The 17,855-nt window shown below is 39.7% G+C and overlaps 2 protein-coding genes across 2 annotated transcripts in view; one reads left to right on the top strand and one right to left on the bottom strand.

Annotated features, from left to right (window-relative positions):
• Nucleotides 1–757: 757 nt before the first annotated feature.
• Nucleotides 758–1,342, top strand: LOC6530194 (selenoprotein BthD). Its single transcript, XM_002091096.4, has one exon. The coding sequence runs from the start codon at nucleotides 838–840 to the stop codon at nucleotides 1,261–1,263; it is 426 nt and encodes a 141-aa protein (XP_002091132.1). The 5' UTR covers nucleotides 758–837; the 3' UTR covers nucleotides 1,264–1,342.
• A 6,893-nt stretch (nucleotides 1,343–8,235) lies between these two features.
• LOC6530193 overlaps nucleotides 8,236–17,855 on the bottom strand; it is a 32,196-nt gene continuing 22,576 nt past the window's right edge. Inside the window, exons 2-3 of the mRNA XM_002091095.3 lie at nucleotides 13,363–13,523; nucleotides 8,236–13,287 (exon numbers count right to left, since the gene is read on the bottom strand). Coding sequence (XP_002091131.1) covers nucleotides 13,228–13,287; nucleotides 13,363–13,523 — 221 coding nt within the window. The 3' untranslated portion in view covers nucleotides 8,236–13,227. The remainder of the gene's footprint in view (nucleotides 13,288–13,362; nucleotides 13,524–17,855) is intronic.

Here is a 17,855-nt window from a genome sequence, read left to right as displayed (position 1 = left end):
ACCATTTGTTTGCTCTTAAATTCGGGCCAATTTAATTTCCTTGAAACCCTTTTAGAGGACTTCAAATTAAGTGTTGTCCAAATTTATTTTATGGGATCTAAAAACATTATATTGGTATGTTCATCTTGAGCGATGTAATCTATTTTTTCCAAGTGAAAAGCCCATATTTGTGTTAAATGAAATGGAATTCGTAAAGGATATCTGATAGTCGGCGAAATGCTATCCCCATATACGTATATAATTTTCTTGCTTAAATACTCGATTTTTATGTTTTTACCTTATTGTTTATGCATGTTTGTCTCCGTCTCCAACAATATATTATTGTTATGCATAGAATTTGTTGAGTAGCTGTTCTGCATGAATATAGACAGTGCCATAAATTGACGTCTATATAGGAATATAAATACCCCAATCTATATATAATGAACAAATGTTGCGACCCAGCCAATGGAAGCATTTGTCTGTGCATCTATTCAAATTCCTTTTTTGTAATTTTTTCAAAGGCGGCTGCGTTGTCAGTCAATGTAGCCAAATTAACAACCGAGCAACGAATGGTTGTTGCACGCTTTTTTCGTATGCGTGCCCCCAAAAGTTGTTGACTCTTTCGGATTGTCATGCATTTTAAAAATAGGCAGAGCCAAAATATTCTGGACATCGCTGCGCACTTTAAATATACGAAAGAAGATTTATGGTACACAGCACTTTGCCAGAGAATCATAAGAGGACCAAGAAGCAATCAATCAAAGCAATTATGAGTTGTAGGATTGTCAACATTCGAAACACAATCGGCCTGGGTTATAGACAAAATAAATTCGAAATTGTGAACATATTGCGAAAATGCCGCCCAAGAAACCGGGAAAAAAGAAAAAGGATGTGGACTGGGCCGCTGATGAGAACTTCTCCAAGGATCGATCTATGATCTACATCGAGCACACGTACGAGTGCCCCATTTTCCAAACCAAGGCCGACGAGTGTGGGTCATTCTTCACGCAGCGGATTCCGGAGCGCAAGTTCCAGCTGGTGAAGAACCGAAACGGACGCCAGGTTCCCCGGGAAGGAGCCTTCGAGATAACGTTCTCGCAGAATGCCCGCACCTCGGAGCACCTGCTGTGGTCTGGCCTGGAGAAGGGACCGCCACGGCGGGACAAGTTCCCCCTGGAGTACGAGGCACTGGTGCCCGACGTCAACAGGATACTCAAGAAATTCTATCCCGACAAGGCGGTGGGCGTGGCCGATGACGAGGAGGAGAAGGAGGACATGTAAACATTTGCAGCACTTTGTTCACTGAATTATTATAAAGTCTTTACCATAACAATGGCTAATACATGGCGTGAAAAGTAAACAATCAGCCAGAGACCTTTTGGAGCAACTTTAAGACGTCATCCACCCACGGGCGAAATGCTCGGCGATTAGTGCGATTCTTCTTTGGCTTTTGTGTGCGGAATATTGCTCGTATTGTTGATGTCAGGGATGTCAGGGATGTTGGGGTGACGTACTGACATCACAGTTTGACAGCTCCTTTCAAAAGTTGAATGCTTAAATCGACCATAATAATTAAGCAAATACAATACTGGCACATTAGCAGCCACACGATTTATATATCTATCTTAATTACGGTTACGGCGCGGGGACATTAGCGACATTACCGACGTCCCATTGTCTGGCAGAGAAATCAGAATCAGGGCAACCAAATCGGGGCATGTGGTTTGTGGTGGCTAGTGGGTAGTGGGTAGTGGGTAGTGTGCAGTGGGTGCTACTATCTCGTTCACTTGGTGTTGACACAATAAATACCCCGAAACACATTTTCAATGTACACACACAATGGACGACGGCTAATCCAAACAATTTAAATTGAAAGCTGAATTTGAAACAATAGATAAAGGGCACGGTTGTGCTAGTCGGCTTTCAAATGCTCTTAAGTCTATGCAGTACAAAACTATATCTCTTTAAGTGTTGAACTTGGCAAACAGGAACATGAAGCGAATAAATTTGTTATGCAGTTTTATCCAGTATTTGCATACAATGAAAGTGCAATCTATACATTGCCTTCGCATCAGCATGACGCCCAAGTTGGTTTACATAAATAAAGTGCCAGAATAATAGTATAGTATTTTCATTTGTTGTTTGCCTTCGGACTTTAATCAAACCCCTAGTCACAGCAGCATTCCAAAAAGAGCAACAGAATCAGCAGCCACATCCAAATCCATTGCGATTGTATTTGAAAATTGCAATGTGGCAGCAACATAATGGGCAGCTAGCTAGGAAAGTGCCTGGAAATAAATAAATTGGGAAACCGAAAAACCATCGACTGAGGGCAACAACAGCAATTTACAAGCAAATTTCCCATTGCAAACTGGCGAGGGGAGAGAAGCCAACAAGTCGTGAAAATCCAAACCAAATTACATTGTGTTCCAACAGCAATGACAATAACAAATACCAGGAATCCAAAGGGTGCGAGGATGGGAAATGCTTCCAGTTGGCCCTTGGGACTAATCCTGTTCCAGCATTAAAACTACAAAGGCAGCGGGAAAAGTTGCAGCGGAAAAACAAGAGGATTTTCTATCCTTTTGATGATTACATGTGTGCAAATGCGAAACTATGGCTCTGCGGATTCTCACCAGAGTTTTCCCAGATCCGCAATCCGCAACTCCAGAGCTCCAGAGCTCCAGAGCTCCGGAGTCCGGATCAAAATGCAAATTAGTCTGGTTTACAGATGGTTTTTTGATTGACTGTTATGGTGGCTGACTTCCAGCCACGATTCTAACTCGGTGCAAAGACTAATTTGAATATCACGCATACGTCATGTTCGCCCAGAAACTACAGAGCGCTTTTTAGCTTGACCGTCAGACAAAGGCAACATTCAAAATATTTAGCAACATCCGTGGCGCAGGTCATTAATATTAATATAATGGCTGTATAAAATGGCGGGCAGGCAGCAGCCAGAAATAACAAAAAAAAAAAAGTTGAAAATGACAACGAAAAGGAAAATTTTCCCGCGGCATTCCAATGATTTCCACAGACTTTATGCGACGGCCACAAAGAGATGTCAGCGAGTCGCTTTTCTTTTTTCGTGTCACAATTTATTCGTGTATTCGGAGGAAATGGGTTAATGTCCAGTGCAGAGGAGAGAGAACGGCCCTGGGCATGCAGCTGCTTCGCCAGAGGTGGAAGTGGATGCATGTGTCAGCTGTCACAGGGATATCGAAGGGGAAACCACACGCCAAGGATAAGCCAGGACGATTGCCAAGAGCCGAGCAAAAGGAGCTTTAATGCAAACAGACCGCAACATTTTGCATTAGAGTGTGCAAAAGTACGAGACTACGATTCCCGGCCAAAAAGTGGGTGTTGGCCCGTTCGATCGTTGGACCGTTTGTCCGTTGGCCAAAAACAGTTTGGCAATGCCAGCCACTGCCGGCCTGATGTAAAAATAATCCACGCAGGCGAATGGCAGCGAAATGGCACAAACAAACCAACCGAAATTCTGTGTTTTACTTTTGAAATGCAATCAGCTGGATGAGGAATCCAGCTCCTCCGGTATCCGGACTCCGATGCGAGACACGTTCCAGTTATCCAATCTATCGATCTAACATACGAGTATCTAGCCAATATCATACATCCCACACATCCTACATATCCCACGTGCCCTATTCGATGTGCCATATCCCTTACCCATTGCTGCAACAAATTGCAGCTGGATCCTAAGAGCCATTTATTTAGCAGCGATGCGAAGGCGAATGGCGAATGGCAAATGCCACAAGCTGCCATTTTAGGCTTTTGCAGTTGTTTTACCGCGCCTACTCGAAGGTCGTGTGTGTTGTACCGCGTTAGGGTGTGTGTGTGTGGGTGTCTGTGAGTGTGTGTGAGAGTGTGTTAACCGGGCCAAATCCCCTTTTAATGAGCCAGCTGGATTGGCCTTTGGCTGATTGCACGCTTAACTGGCCTGCAGATTGCATTTGTCACACCTTAATTAAGCAGCTGCGGATGGGAGTAAAGGTCAGGCACCAACAGCCAGTTTTCACAGGCTTTTTTTTTCGTTCCTGTGCCCTCCTGACCTTTAACCTATTTCACTCGGGAACATCGTTTTATTTCCATGCGTGGCGGTCATAAAAGGTTCGGTTCGCCCCCACATTCTTTCCAACCGAAGATGGTGATAATTCCTTGAGGCCGAATGGAGACGGGGAACCATCTAATTAAGCGTAAATTGGCAGCCACAAAATTGGGTTCGTCGCGTACTCCCGGATGCAATGTAACGGCCATCAAGCCCACTGCCAAAATTCAAACGCTCACGACCTTGGGGCCGCCCACGATGTTGCTGTTGTTATTAACATGAAATTAGTTTTCGGCTAACGCTAATTAAAATTTACGACACCCGCTTTACCTGCTAAATATTCACGCATAACTCCCAAAAGTTTACGCTGGCTCAAACTGGCATTAAAAAGCTTAATCAGAGGATCAAAAAGCTAGGGCACACAATAATAATAATAATATTTTCACTGTTTTAACTCGCCCTGCGGATTTGGCTCTTAAATGTTGGTAAACTAAATGGAATTGGTATGGCGCTATAAATAATCCTTCCAGAGCCAAAGCACTTGCAATGTGACTACTAAGTTGTTTATTAAATCCAAATTGGCTAATTAAGACAACGAAAGCCCATTAAAGAAAAAAATATAAATTTCGTTGGGGCATTCAAATGGCTGACCTTGAAAACTTACGCTGAGTATTGCCGTTCTATAAATAATGATAGACAACGAATCCGTAATTGCTGTAAGATCAAATGATGGGAAATGCACAACGCGAATTTACCTGATGCTGGATATAAAATTGTTTTTCCCATTGCCACAATTGGGCGTTCAATTCCGATTGAGTGTAAATGCAAATAATACATGGAACTTTTTATACTGACTGAGGCTTCGTTTTTATTTAATTTTACATATACTTCTGTTGCTGTCATATGTATATATATAATCTCATAAATTAGTTTGTTGTGTATATATAGAGATTTGGTTGGTAATACATTTGTTCCTTATGCCGCAAACGCATATAATTAAATTTCAATAATAATAATGGTATCGTTTTTTGTTTCGTTCGGTTTCTATTTGTTTTTAGGGCATTTTTGCTTGAACTCGAATCCGGTTTTTGCTTCACCAGCTGGAGATATTTATCTGCTATTATGTATCTATGTAAATACTATATGTAGTATTTAGACTCGTAGGCAAACTGAAGTAGGTTTTCAATTGTAACCATGACCACACAGATGTATGTACATGCTCACATCTATATAGCCGGTAGTTCGTGCCGGAGTCGCAGTTGTCATTCTCCGTGGGGCAGCACCCGCATCTTTATATATATATTCCACACCCGACTCGCTTTCATTTACATTATACATTTATAACCATAATAATTTACAAGTTAAATGGCTTAGAAATTATTAGTAGGACTTCCTGTGTGGGCTACCATACTCGTACGTACATAATACATAAAACACTTTCTAATTAAAGTTAAAAACGTCTTTCTTTGTCGCCTCATCCTTCATCCTTCATCATCCTACATCCTACATCCTACATCCTTGTCCTGTTCGGTACGTTCGGTTCTGCTCTGTTCTGTTCTGTTCTCATCTATGATGTCCTGTTCGTCCTGTTTGCTTCTGTTTTTGTTCGGTTTTGGTCTATTTACATAGTGACAATTTCTAAATTACTTAGACTTCGCTATAGCAATCCTCTTTGTTCTGTATTTACATTGCATATCGATTAAAAAAAAATGTTTCGCAGACTTTTCTTGACTTTTGGTTTAAGTTAACATAAGAACGTTACAGGAAAACCCCTCTCCAGGCGGTTGGTTATATTTTATTCAACGTTTATGAACTAATTTAGGTAAAATACGTTTACATTTAGTTTAATTTAGTTTCAACTGGGCTGTTCACTGTGCATTTAAAAATAGTGCAAAAATACATTTTACAAAAATTTTGGTGCATACTTTTAGGCGGTGCTATATAATCACAACATTTACAATTTAAGTGCATTTGCTTGTCAGTGTATGTGAGCGTGCGTGTGCAGGTGTGCATGTGCGCCTGTGTGTGAGTGCATGGGATGCACTATGGGAAATTTGACCCCTTTTTCTGGCCAAAACCCATTTTCTGAAAGTCGCAATATTACAATAATATTTAGTGTACGCATTCATAATTGACCAATCTTTAGTGCTGCGTACTAGAAATTTTAATAGATGGCGCCACAACAAAGAAATCAGCTGTTTAAAACAGCTGTTGCGCGTACACAAAATAACAATCTGCAACATTAAGTTTTTCTTTCGTTACAAAAGTTCTAATATCTTTGGAACCAAAGCGTTAATTTTCATTCTGTAAAAAGTATTTTAATCAGTGGGCCTTCTATTAGGCGTTTGCAACATTCAATAGAAAAAAAAAACTAGTGTTGTCCCAGAAATTTAGTAAAAATCTTAGTTGCTTTACAAAAGTATTTTTTTTTATAATGCCTAACTTTGAATAGAGATTTAAAGTGATTGCAGCAGATTGCATCAATAAAATATACCTCATGTTGTAGCTTATTTAATTCTTGTTCAGATTATTGTAATTTTAAAAACCACTTTTACCGATTCTGGGAGAACTTATAGATTTTAGACTTAACCCTACTTTTCCAAATTCAGAGTAATCTCATGCTAAATGGGAGTTAAACAAGGCGGTTGCTGAATTGTTTCGTTATTTTTATTAGGACTATTGTTGTTGGCTTCTGTAAAATAATTAAGTATATAAACTTTATCACGAAATCAGTTGTTTTTGCTGAGATTAGAAAAAGCATAAAAAATGAGAGAAAGCCTTTACGAAAATTAATAATATAAATATAAGGGACTGTGCCACGTCCCCAGTTTTTGGGGTAAGTTTAGATATGGTCTAGTGCAAATTAATGCAAAAAAAAAAAATTAAATATCTTTATTCGTTCTGGAGTTATAAATTACAAAAAATAGAAAGGGCGGTGCCACGCCCACAATTTTTGGTACCATAAAAGATATGGACTAGTGTAACCCCATACAAAAAACACCAATTGAATATCTCTCCCCGTTCTGGAGTTATTAATTTAGGCCAGAAAAAGTGGTCAAATTTCCCATAGTGGGATGGGGGGCATGGGGGCGTGGGCGTGGTCAGGGGCGGGAGTCGGGAGGTGAGTGTGCAGATAGTTTAGACCTAATGTAAACGTTAGAGTCGAACTCTTCGGCCTGCTTGAGTGTTTTGTGGAGATTCCGCTCAAAAGTGTCAATTGAGGACGGATTGCTTTTAAGCCTTGATTGTGTGCATGTATTAGGGAATGTATGTCCTTGTGGTGGAGCGGGCGTGGCCCTCGGAAGTCCCAACTCCCCGAAGCCTCCTCCACATACTCGTACATAACATCTCGATTTGCATTAAGGTACTTGTGACTACTTATGTTTATAGCTCGAAAATACTCTTTTGATTCCATTAAAAGTGGCCATTCCTGATGTCTGGGATTGGGACCTGTGCTCCCTGTGCGTCCAAAGCTAAACCAGGGTGAACTGATGTCTGAAATTCGGGATTTAGGTGCCGTGGAAGACTGATCTGCTGGCCCAACCAACTCGAGGATTGCTCCTTGATTTTATTCGATCCGATCTGATCCGAAGCAGTTGGATGGGATTGGTTTCCCCACTGCTCGGAGTATCTTTTGTGCTGATACGTGCGATTTCTACAAACAGCGATGCACACAAAATATAATCACTAATTAATCAGGCTCTAATGCGAATTGGAGGTCAGGTCCTCGTTCCTCGCTTAATAATTTGTAGGTAAGTGCAATTGTGGTGCATTTTAATACATATACTCGTAAATTATGCTTTTCGTTTTGATTTGGTATAATTATTTATCACATAAAACGTGCAACAGTGCAAAATTGTTAATGCTAATTGTTTGTCATAATTTGTCCCGCTAATTGTTTCAATTGAACATAATTTATTAGGGCTGGCGAGTGTTCGTGTGTGTGAGGTTGTGTTGTTGTTTTATAATTTTGTAATTGTAATGAATTGCATGAATACTTGATGGGTTCAATTAAGGTTGAAATTATAATGTACGCTTGGCTGAAAGTAATTAAAAACATGTTAGCTGGGCCTTACGTAAAGTGTTTAATACTTGAAATGTTTAGGGAAAAATTGAAAAAAAAAACGGATCCTTAGGTCTGTGCTATAATATTCCTGAAATTACTGAATCCATTTAACAAAAAAGTTTTGAAGTTACAAAACACTGTGAAGCTCTTCTCCGTTTTCCGGTCAAATTGTCGTAACCAACAATTTATTTTCAGCAATTTGCACGCAAGACCCTTCAACATACTCAAATATCTGTGTTAGAAAATCAAGTTGTTAGAAAGTTCTCATAGTTTTCTTTTTGCTTTTAGTGGTCAGCGTCATATGTTCACTTGGGAGTGGAATTAAAGTGGCGTTGAATTGCACCAGTGGCTCTGGTTGTTGGCTACATTGAGTTGCGGCTTTTTGTGGCAAGGTCATAAAAAGCTGACCCGAATCAATGACTACAACACCTGATGCCCATTGAAGGTCACTTTAGGTCCAAGTCTGTTATTTCCGGCTTAATAATGCTCGTGCTCGTTGTTTTGGGCTTGCATGCAGCCTCCAATGCCTCGATAAATTGTCTTTGGCCACACTCTTTGTACTCAAACTTTTCAAACGCGGCTTTCAAATATAATCCTAGAGCGTACTAAACACGGATATACATCAAATACATATAGTTTACTGGTACTTGTTGAATAGTATTTTTGGGCGATGGTTGACACTTTTGTGCTCAGCAAAAGCAGTTAAATTATATACTCGCTATTACCTCTTTCGGTTCTACACATAACACAACTAACATTTATACTCGTACGTTTTTAGTTTTTACGTGGATATTAATCATTTAAATATATTTATAATGTTCCGTTCGCAGGCCGCTAATCAGCTGTGTCAATTTCAATTTAAAAATCTCCCTTTCTTCAAAATCTATCTTCAAACATTAAACATTTACTTTCATTAGAGTTGACGTTTGTGCTCTGACTTGTTTTCGTGTACTTTACGTGGGCAATAATTTAAGGGTAAAACTAGTTTCTAGACCTTGTTGAAAAGTTTGTCTGACCGCCAAGTGAAGAGCTCCATGTGGCCAAAGGACTACGGATGCTAAGGTCGCCCGTCGGGACTTACCAAGGATTACAAGGATTCACGGATCCTGGGATTATCTTAAAGTTTGCGGCTTCAGGTGTTCTTCAGCGGGAATATAAAAGCCCTTGAAAATATGTTCTTGGTTTGCTCTACAACTATGAGCAGATTTGCAAACTTAAAAGGCTAAGTATAATAGTGCACAAATTGTGGTTGCAGATCCATGAGAAAGTTATAATTTGGAATTTGATTTACTGCGTGTGTAGGTGTAGTAAACTTACTTTTTGTTCTTGGTGAGTGTTGTCAGGTGTCGTTGTTTTGGTGAAGAGAAAATATACATATGTATATGTATAGTAGTAAAGAATTCTGTAATCTTGTGAAAGAGTTGAAGTAAAAATCAGAAAATGCATGTTTGGGTTTCGTTTTCAGTGTATATTAAGTTGTGTATTTGTTTTCATTTTTTCCTTGTTTTTTGTGTAATTTCATGTTTTTTTCCCTCTTTATCATATATTCGTATAATATATAATTAATTATTATAAGTAGTTAAGAAAACTTTCGTTAAATTAAAAGGGGAATTATGCTAAAACTAGACCTCCTACGCAATCGAAATTAGTGTGAGAAAGACAGAGACAGAGAGACAGAGATTCGGCGAGATAAAAAAGAGGAAGGCAAAATTATTTACAGCAAATACTAATTAATTAATAAGACTCGGGTTAGACGAAATCATTAGAATGGATAGACCGTGTTTTTGTTCGATAATTTGTGCGAATGGCATGCGCCATTTGCTACTCATAGTACTTATATGCTCCATCTTTCTCTTTGATGATTTCTCTCTCGTCTGCAAATATACAAATACAAATAAATACAAGTTTGGGGGCTGACTATATATCCTTAGGTGTACGTTTATACTTGTATGTCTGTGTGTGTGTATGTACCTATGGTTGCTTGTGTATATGTGTATGTATCTTTTAACATTCAACAATTGTTTTTATTCAGCTTCATATTCTGTATTTGCTCGCTAAGTTGACTTCTCCTACTTTATGGTACTTCAAAAATAATTGTTAAACTAAATACTCTACAATTATAAAACATCTAAAAAAGGAAATACAAAACGTTTCACTAATTTAGACGTAATATGTTTATTTACAAATTCTTTTTATACACAATACTGTTTGCTGTGAGTGCGTGCGAGACGCAAAGGCTTAATTAGAAAATCAAAACGTTTAAATAGGCTGAAAGGAGGGGAAAAAAACCGAAAATAATTGAATTATTATTAAACGATCTTCGTTAGTACTTCGTTCAATTGGAATTGGAATATAAAATCATTGGGGAAATTGCGCTTTCGCTTTTGTTATTTACAGTCGAACATATGTACTTTCATTTGGGCTTGTCCTTATGGAAGTTGTCGTTTCTTGTTTAAAATTTCGTTCTTGTTTTTGTTAGGATTATAGAAAAATAGGCCAAAAATATATGTATTTGTGTGTCTGTGTGTGTGTGTGTGTTTTCTATACCTTTACCGCAATTGTCGTTCGTTCAAAAAATGTGATTAAAACTTTAGTTCGTCTTTGATTTGTTTTCGGGTTTTGTCCTCTGGTTTTTAGTTGTTTAGTGCGCATTTGTTCTTGTCGTTCTTCATTGGATTTGTGCATAATTTCAAGGATTACAATAAATTGCATATACATACATTATTCGTACTCGTACTCGAACTCGTACTCGTTATCATTTAGTGGTAGTTATCATTTACTTAGAGTTATACACACGTTATACTGCGCATAGGATTTCCGTATGGTATAGAAATTGCTATTATTAATTTACTTCCATTTATATTTAAAGGTGGGTTATTTTGCAGTTATTTATGTAAACGTTTACTGAATCAATAATCAATTAAAAGAAAACACCTAGGTTGTCTCCTATTTATACTTTTACTTTCGGTTAATAACGAAGATCGTTGATATAGGAGGGCAGGAGATTGGGGTTCGATGTGAAATAAAAACTTATTCGTAAACGTATTCTCAATTAGATTTATATAATTTGTTTGCGATTTTTATACGTACTGTATATAAGATATGAAATTTTATTGCTCGCAATTTCATATGTTATTCCGTTGTAAATAATTCAACATTTTTAGGATTTCACACGAATCGATTTAGTAACATGCAAATACGTGCAAAAAATAAATGACACCAATTATCGATTGATTATGTTTACAAAGTCAATCGCGATTAAAACGGTTGCTTGCTGTATCAATATTTCAAGTGAATGAAGTGCGGAAATCAATGTGGAAATTAAGAGGAACACGCGGAAAATGCAGTATGTGAAAATCGCTCTAGAGAATATTCATTATTCATTATTATTGTTAAATCGCCATTGGAATTATCTTGCGCTTATTTTGCCGATGTCATTTGTTTGCGTACACAACCGTTTTAAAATTGTAATTTGTAAATTTCGGCTTAAAAATTTGCTTGATTGTATTTCATAATTGATTGATTGTGTTGGAAACTGGCCGCTTAGCAGGCCTTAGCAATAGCGAATAATTTTCATGGACCAGAACATTATTGGTTGTGTTTTAAGTTTGAGTTCCAGCGTTTCCAATCGAGAGAAAAGCGCGAATAAAAACTAATGCAAAAGTCGATTAGGAATAAACACTTGTGGCTTCAAAAAAGGTCGAGAATGGATTAGTGTTAGCTAGCATTTGTACAAGCTTTTCGTTTCGCTTATAAGCCTATCTTTTTATATATATTTATAAGTCCATTGTTATTTAAACATAGTTCAATTATGTAAATAAATTTACTTAACTACAGATAGCTGCCATTTCCGTGAGAACTGTTGTCACTCATGAACGAAATCAAAAAATCTAGTGTGGAGGGGGAGAGATCCTTACGGGCAAACGAAAAGGATAATTGAAAGTATTATTTACAAACATGAAGGACAAAGAATCGGTGCAAATCATCTATAATGGCGAACGTATTCTTAACAACGAGAGAACTGTAAACCAAAAGTATCTGAGTACTATAGAAACTTAAGTGGGTTTTCAATGAAGTCAAGTCTTTTTCTTTATGTAAATGTTTGCTTCATTCTCATAAGTTGTAAATGTTTGTTTTTGTCGCTAATCTTGCTGTTATTGCATTGTATATAAGTATATTATATTGCACTCATTAGCTTGTTCAGTTATCAGCAATAAAACCTAATGCAATATTTTCTTCAATTGTATAATTGTTTGTTATTGGTATATGTATACTATTAATATATATTTAATGTCGGTTTTTTTCTGTGTATATGTATATATAATTCATTCGTCTTCTGCTTGCTGCCTCATCATTATTTTTATCGCTTTTTTTTGCTTGCTTCGTTTTGATTTCATTTCATTGGTTTATTTAACATTAACATTATTTAACTTTAATACACGTATAATTAAATAATGTACACGAAATATATTTCATATAGTAAGATATATTTATAATATATTTATTTAATATATACTAAAAATAGTTAGGCCCAATTTTATTTTTCCTCATTATGTTTTCTGTTCCTGCGAAACAAGTTTAAAAATGAAAAAACATCGTTTTTTTGTCCTTTTGCTGAATTGTAATTTAGCTTTAGTATGTATAACTGCTTCTTCTGCTTGGGCTTTTCATTAAGATAATTTTTAATAATAATAGTGTAATAATAATCATACCTTTCGTCAAGCACATTTTCTGCCTTATTTTGCGTTTAATCATAGCTTTCGCTTTTCTTACTTGGCAATTGTCCATTTAGCCCATTGCGAGCTGCATTTTTGCATTGTGTGGCTGGGAATTTGTTTTTGGGGTTTCTCTAGGGAATCTTTCTCATGTCAAGGGATAGGCGGGTGGTTGGCTTGTCTGTGTGTCTGGTTCCTGGATAATGTTTAACTTAACGGGGGTCTTGTTTACTTGGGGCGACATTTTAAAACTAATTGTTTGTCAATGTGAGTTCTCTAGGTGTACTTTCTGTTTGTGTGTGGGTGTTTAGGTGTCGTGTGTATTAGAGAGTGTGTGTGTGTGTGTGTGTGTGTGTGTGTGTGTGTGTGTGTGTGTGTGATTGGTGGGTGGGTGGAGCTTAACGCCCTCGCGCCCATCGCAGTAACGCATCCGCTAACACATCCAGATGGGCCTTCGTCTGCAAGGAGAGGACAACAAGAATGGCATTTGAATGATGACATCAAGTATACGCCGTGGTGCGCGCCGAACTCACCGTCTTGTAGAACATGCAGGATCTTCGGTCCTCGTCCTCGCCGTCGGGACAGTCGATGAAGCCATCGCACAGCACATGATCGTCTATGCAGCGGTATCTGCCCTGCCGATCGGGAATGGGGCACGCGAATCGCTCCATGCCATCCATGGCGGTAGGACACTCTGCAAGAGGAACGCAAACAAAAACGGGTGACAGTCAGTCAAAATGGCTTTCTCTTGGCAGGCGGGGGGAGAAGATGCGCAGGTAAAAGCAGGTAAGAAGCCCCGAACTTTTCCCATAAATCGTTCGGTGAAAAACTTCTGCACACGCTAATGTCTGCCATGATTTGCGTCTAAACGTTGCAACTGCCAGCCGGCGCATAGAAGTATGCTATGGATATTTCACCACCTCCCCGCCCATACTGCATTTTTTTCATTGTGTGTGTGGCCGCTTAGCAGGTTTTTGTTGTTATAAATAGTTTCACGTTCGCTACTTTAGTACTTTCTGCGGCTGAAAGGGGGGAAAATGAGGAAAATGGCTGGGGAAAATCCAGGCTTGGCTGGCTTCGCCTGCACCGACGCCGCCGCCACCGCCGTCTAACAGAAAAAAAACAAACTGAAATACAAACTTTACTTTTTGTGGCATTTCACTTTGTGCTTGCCTTTCCTCCATATCTTTTTTCGTTTGCACTGCCTTCCACCAACAAATACATAAAAATAAATCACTTGTAGGACATGTTGGCGCCTCCGGTTTAGTTTTCCCTGCCTTTGCTTATATGGGTATGTGCATGTGTGTGTGTGTGTGTATGTGTGTGTGTGCCGGTTGCATGTTTGTGTATTGGGATCGGCTGTTCGAGCTGTCCGTATGGGTTTTCCCACCACCCACTTTTCCAACTCCTGTCCCCGCTCCCGCTCCCGCTCATTCCCAATTGCCATTTCCGCCGTTCAACTTGCTCTCGCAAAACTTTCCTCTGCTATTTTTGGCTGCATCCAAAATTATTCTGCTCTACGCCGTTCTGGTTTTTGCCACGCGACCAGCTTTGCCACTTAATAATTCCGTATTTTATGTTTCTCATTGCGGAAATGAAAATCACTTGGCAAGCCCCAGGCTATTCAATCAAAAGGTGTTTCGAGCTTTGCGCAGCTGCAGAACGGCTAAGCGTACATATGTTCCATTCATTAATTTTTTCCCACCAGAAATGATGTTTTAATATATCTGAATGCTTTCCATTTTTCGCACTTATATTATCAATTTTTACTAATAAATTATAATAAATGTTTATATTAAAGAACATATGTCATGTATCATATTTTTTGATAATTTTCCCATAAACGTCTGTTTTTTCATTTGTATTATTTATATTATGTTGGTAATCCAGATTTGCAAACGTTGTGATATGGTATTTACAACGGTTACAAAGAGTAAAAAGTGTTTACTCTAAGCGCTTTTTATATCCAACTTATTATATTCAAGTACTCCCGTTTTTTGCCGTCCTGCAATAAGCTATTCCATCAGCAACTGCTGTGAACTGACATTAAATTAATTTTATTTCTTTTGCTCACGCGCCAGTCGTGCCAAGTGCATTCCATTCATTAAGTTGATCTGTCTGCCCTTCATCGCCGTCTCCATTCGTTTGCATTTCAGGTGTGTGCGATTGTTGCAATTGCAAAATCACCTGACAAAGCATAAATGTGTGCAGCACCTGCAGTGGCTGAAACCCGACACTCGAATGTTAGTGCCTCCCCATTGGATTCTCGGGATTCCCCACTCCGCGCCGGAATATTCTTCGGCTGTCAGCGGGAAATCAATTGATGATGGTGTGTCTCTTTCTCCAGCTGAAAGCTCGCTTCGTTAGGCACCTGGCTAACGTTCCAACCTGCCTTCAATGGATTCGACTCCAATTGCGTGGCGTGCCAAAGGGCCATTTGCATTTTGAAGAGCACCCACATCCTCTGCGGCACGTTGGCTACGGTTATGATGATGAAGATGACGGCGATGATTCAGTTAATGGTGAATGGTGAATGGTAAAAGGCGAATGGCGAATGGTGAGCCACGATGACAATGTCGCACAGCCGGAGGCGCTTCTCACGATTGCCATTTATCAACTTCGTTGGACGCCGCATAATTGCATCAAAGGACACTTGGTCACGTTGTAACATTCTACCGAGGGCAGGGGAGGGGAGGGGAGGGCGCCGTTGCAGGGTTTTGGCCAAAAAGGACGCAGCTTTATGCAGATTTCTGCATACATTACGCATACGCAATGTGATCGCGGAACCAAGAATTCCATTAGTTTTATTGCCATAAACGACCAGTTGTTGTGCTGTTCTGCGTGTTTCTGCAACCCACATTTTGTACTTTGAACTTAATTTCACACACAAATAACTTGCAAATTGTAGCAACGTTGTAAAGTTCGAGGGAAATTTCGGTCGCATTTGCTGGCTGGCTATGTTTTCTTTTTTTTCGGGCCAAGTCAGCGAAGTTTCTCCCCTTGCACCACCCACTGAACCCACCAAACCCACTCGCCCACTCAGTCGGATAGCTAGCTTCTGAGGCTATTGAACTTTAAATTGATTTTTGCGCTTGTTTGCTAGTTTTGCTCGTCTCCTTTCTTCGGGCGGGTGGCTCAAATTGCAACTAACCGGTGGGTGCAAGTGAGCTGGAAGTGGAAGTGGAAGTGGGAGTTGGTTTGGTTCTAGTTCTGGTTCTGGTTCTTCTTCCATTTCTGGTGGTGCTTACAACTACTGCCAGTGCTTCCATTTCTGCCTCTGGTGGTGCTTATCGTTGTTGCAATAAATCGAAATAAGTTCTGCTTGGAACAGGGTGAATGGCCTACTTTCTGTTCGACGGGCCAAATTAAACTGATTTATACATGTATTACTGAACGTTAAGCAATCAAACTTTACTGTGTCACCTAAAATATTCGTGCAGAAATAAGTTTTCTGTGCAATTGCACTCATAGATTCCTATGGTGCATCATGGAAATGAAAGTGCCTAAATATAATAGTTTTATATAAAAGGGTATTGTCTCGAAACAATATTATTTTTAAGCTTACAAGCAATGTGAACGAAATATTTAATTCATATTTTACCCATAAGATACCTGGTAGTCAACGAACATTTGGAAAACCAAAGGATTTAAATAAATTTTTACCTCTTTACCTTTGCTTGTGAGAAACTGCAACTAAAAACTACAGACATTCTATTCTAGAAATCACCACAAGCCACTCTATTTCCATCCCAGACGATAAGAGGATAAAAAGATTTACTTGCACAGGGTTCTGCGACTGCAAAACAACACATCAGAGGCGATATAATCACATGTCAACAATATCCACTCGGAATACGCGATGGAGATTGTGAAACTTCTTATGACGTTCGAGTGCATCTCTGTATGCAAATCACCGCCTCGGGTGGCAACTGTACCCAAAGTTTAGAAGCAGAGCAGCTTAGGAGGGAGGGCTTAGGAGAATCAACGCATGTTGACACTAAGACACCCGGCAACAGCAACAGCAACAACAACGATGGCTAGCTAGCAAGCCACAAGAACAACAACCCGTGGGGTGTCAAAAAATCAAAAGCATAAAAAGGATTTGGCTGTTGCCAAGCCAAGGAGCAATGGCGATGGCCATATACTCGCAGATGGGGGATGGATGGGTGTTTTTTGGCCAAAAAGTGCCAACCGATGCTATTTTCGTCGCACGACAGACGTATACGTGGCGAATACGTAATGCAGGAGCAGTGAGCTCGTAGCGTAGAGTTCGTGGCGAAAAATAAGTCGCAGAAATTTGTAACAAAGTTCGCGTAGTGAGAAAACCTTTTGCTCCCACTCATACACACACACGCACACATATATGTATATAGAGATGCACGAAGGATGTGGCGATGGCGATGAAAGAGAACAAGAAGGAGAAGGAGAGCTGCAAACGCCTGTTGTCTCGTCAGCGCGGCGCCTAAAAGGCTGCCAACAATAATAACAAAACCCACGAAAAGAGACCAAGCTGCACACAGATGCACTCCGTGCTTGTGTCCATCCATACATCTGAGTGTATAGCTGTGTGTGTGAGTGCGTGTGTGTGAGGGCGTCAGTGTGCAGGAAGCGCCAGCCAAAGGAAGCAGCGCGCAACGATTTTGCAGCAATAAATTGATAGTTTTATGTGGCGCACATAAACAGGAGCAGGCGGCAAAGGACGGTGGGCTGCAAGTCCTGGGACGACATTAAAGTCGCGTCCTTACGCCCACACACAAAGGCAACGGGTTCATCTGCGGCCTGCTTCCGCCTGCTTCCGCCTTCTTCCGGCTGTATCCGCCCACTGCTCCTGCAAATTACGGCCGTAAATAGCAAAAGGCATTGCATAAACAAAAGGCTGAGCAAATTTATAAATGACAACTACAAAATTGATGGGCATTTCCTTTTTGCGACAACCTCTCCATTGATTCTATGCCATCCCGAGATCCTGCCAATTTGTCGTCTTGCAAATTTCACTTTTTGGGCCCAGCTTAGGCACAGCAGCATA

The sequence above is a fragment of the Drosophila yakuba genome, chromosome 2R (genome assembly GCF_016746365.2).
Source record: "Drosophila yakuba strain Tai18E2 chromosome 2R, Prin_Dyak_Tai18E2_2.1, whole genome shotgun sequence".
NCBI lineage: Eukaryota > Metazoa > Arthropoda > Insecta > Diptera > Drosophilidae > Drosophila > Drosophila yakuba.
The sequence above is the reverse complement of the archived record's forward strand: the minus strand, read 5'-3'. Positions and strand labels throughout refer to the sequence as shown.

Bases quoted from the DNA above. Each gene is read 5' to 3' on its own strand.
- LOC6530194 (XM_002091096.4), top strand. From the start codon at position 838: ATGCCGCCCAAGAAACCGGGAAAAAAGAAAAAGGATGTGGACTGGGCC.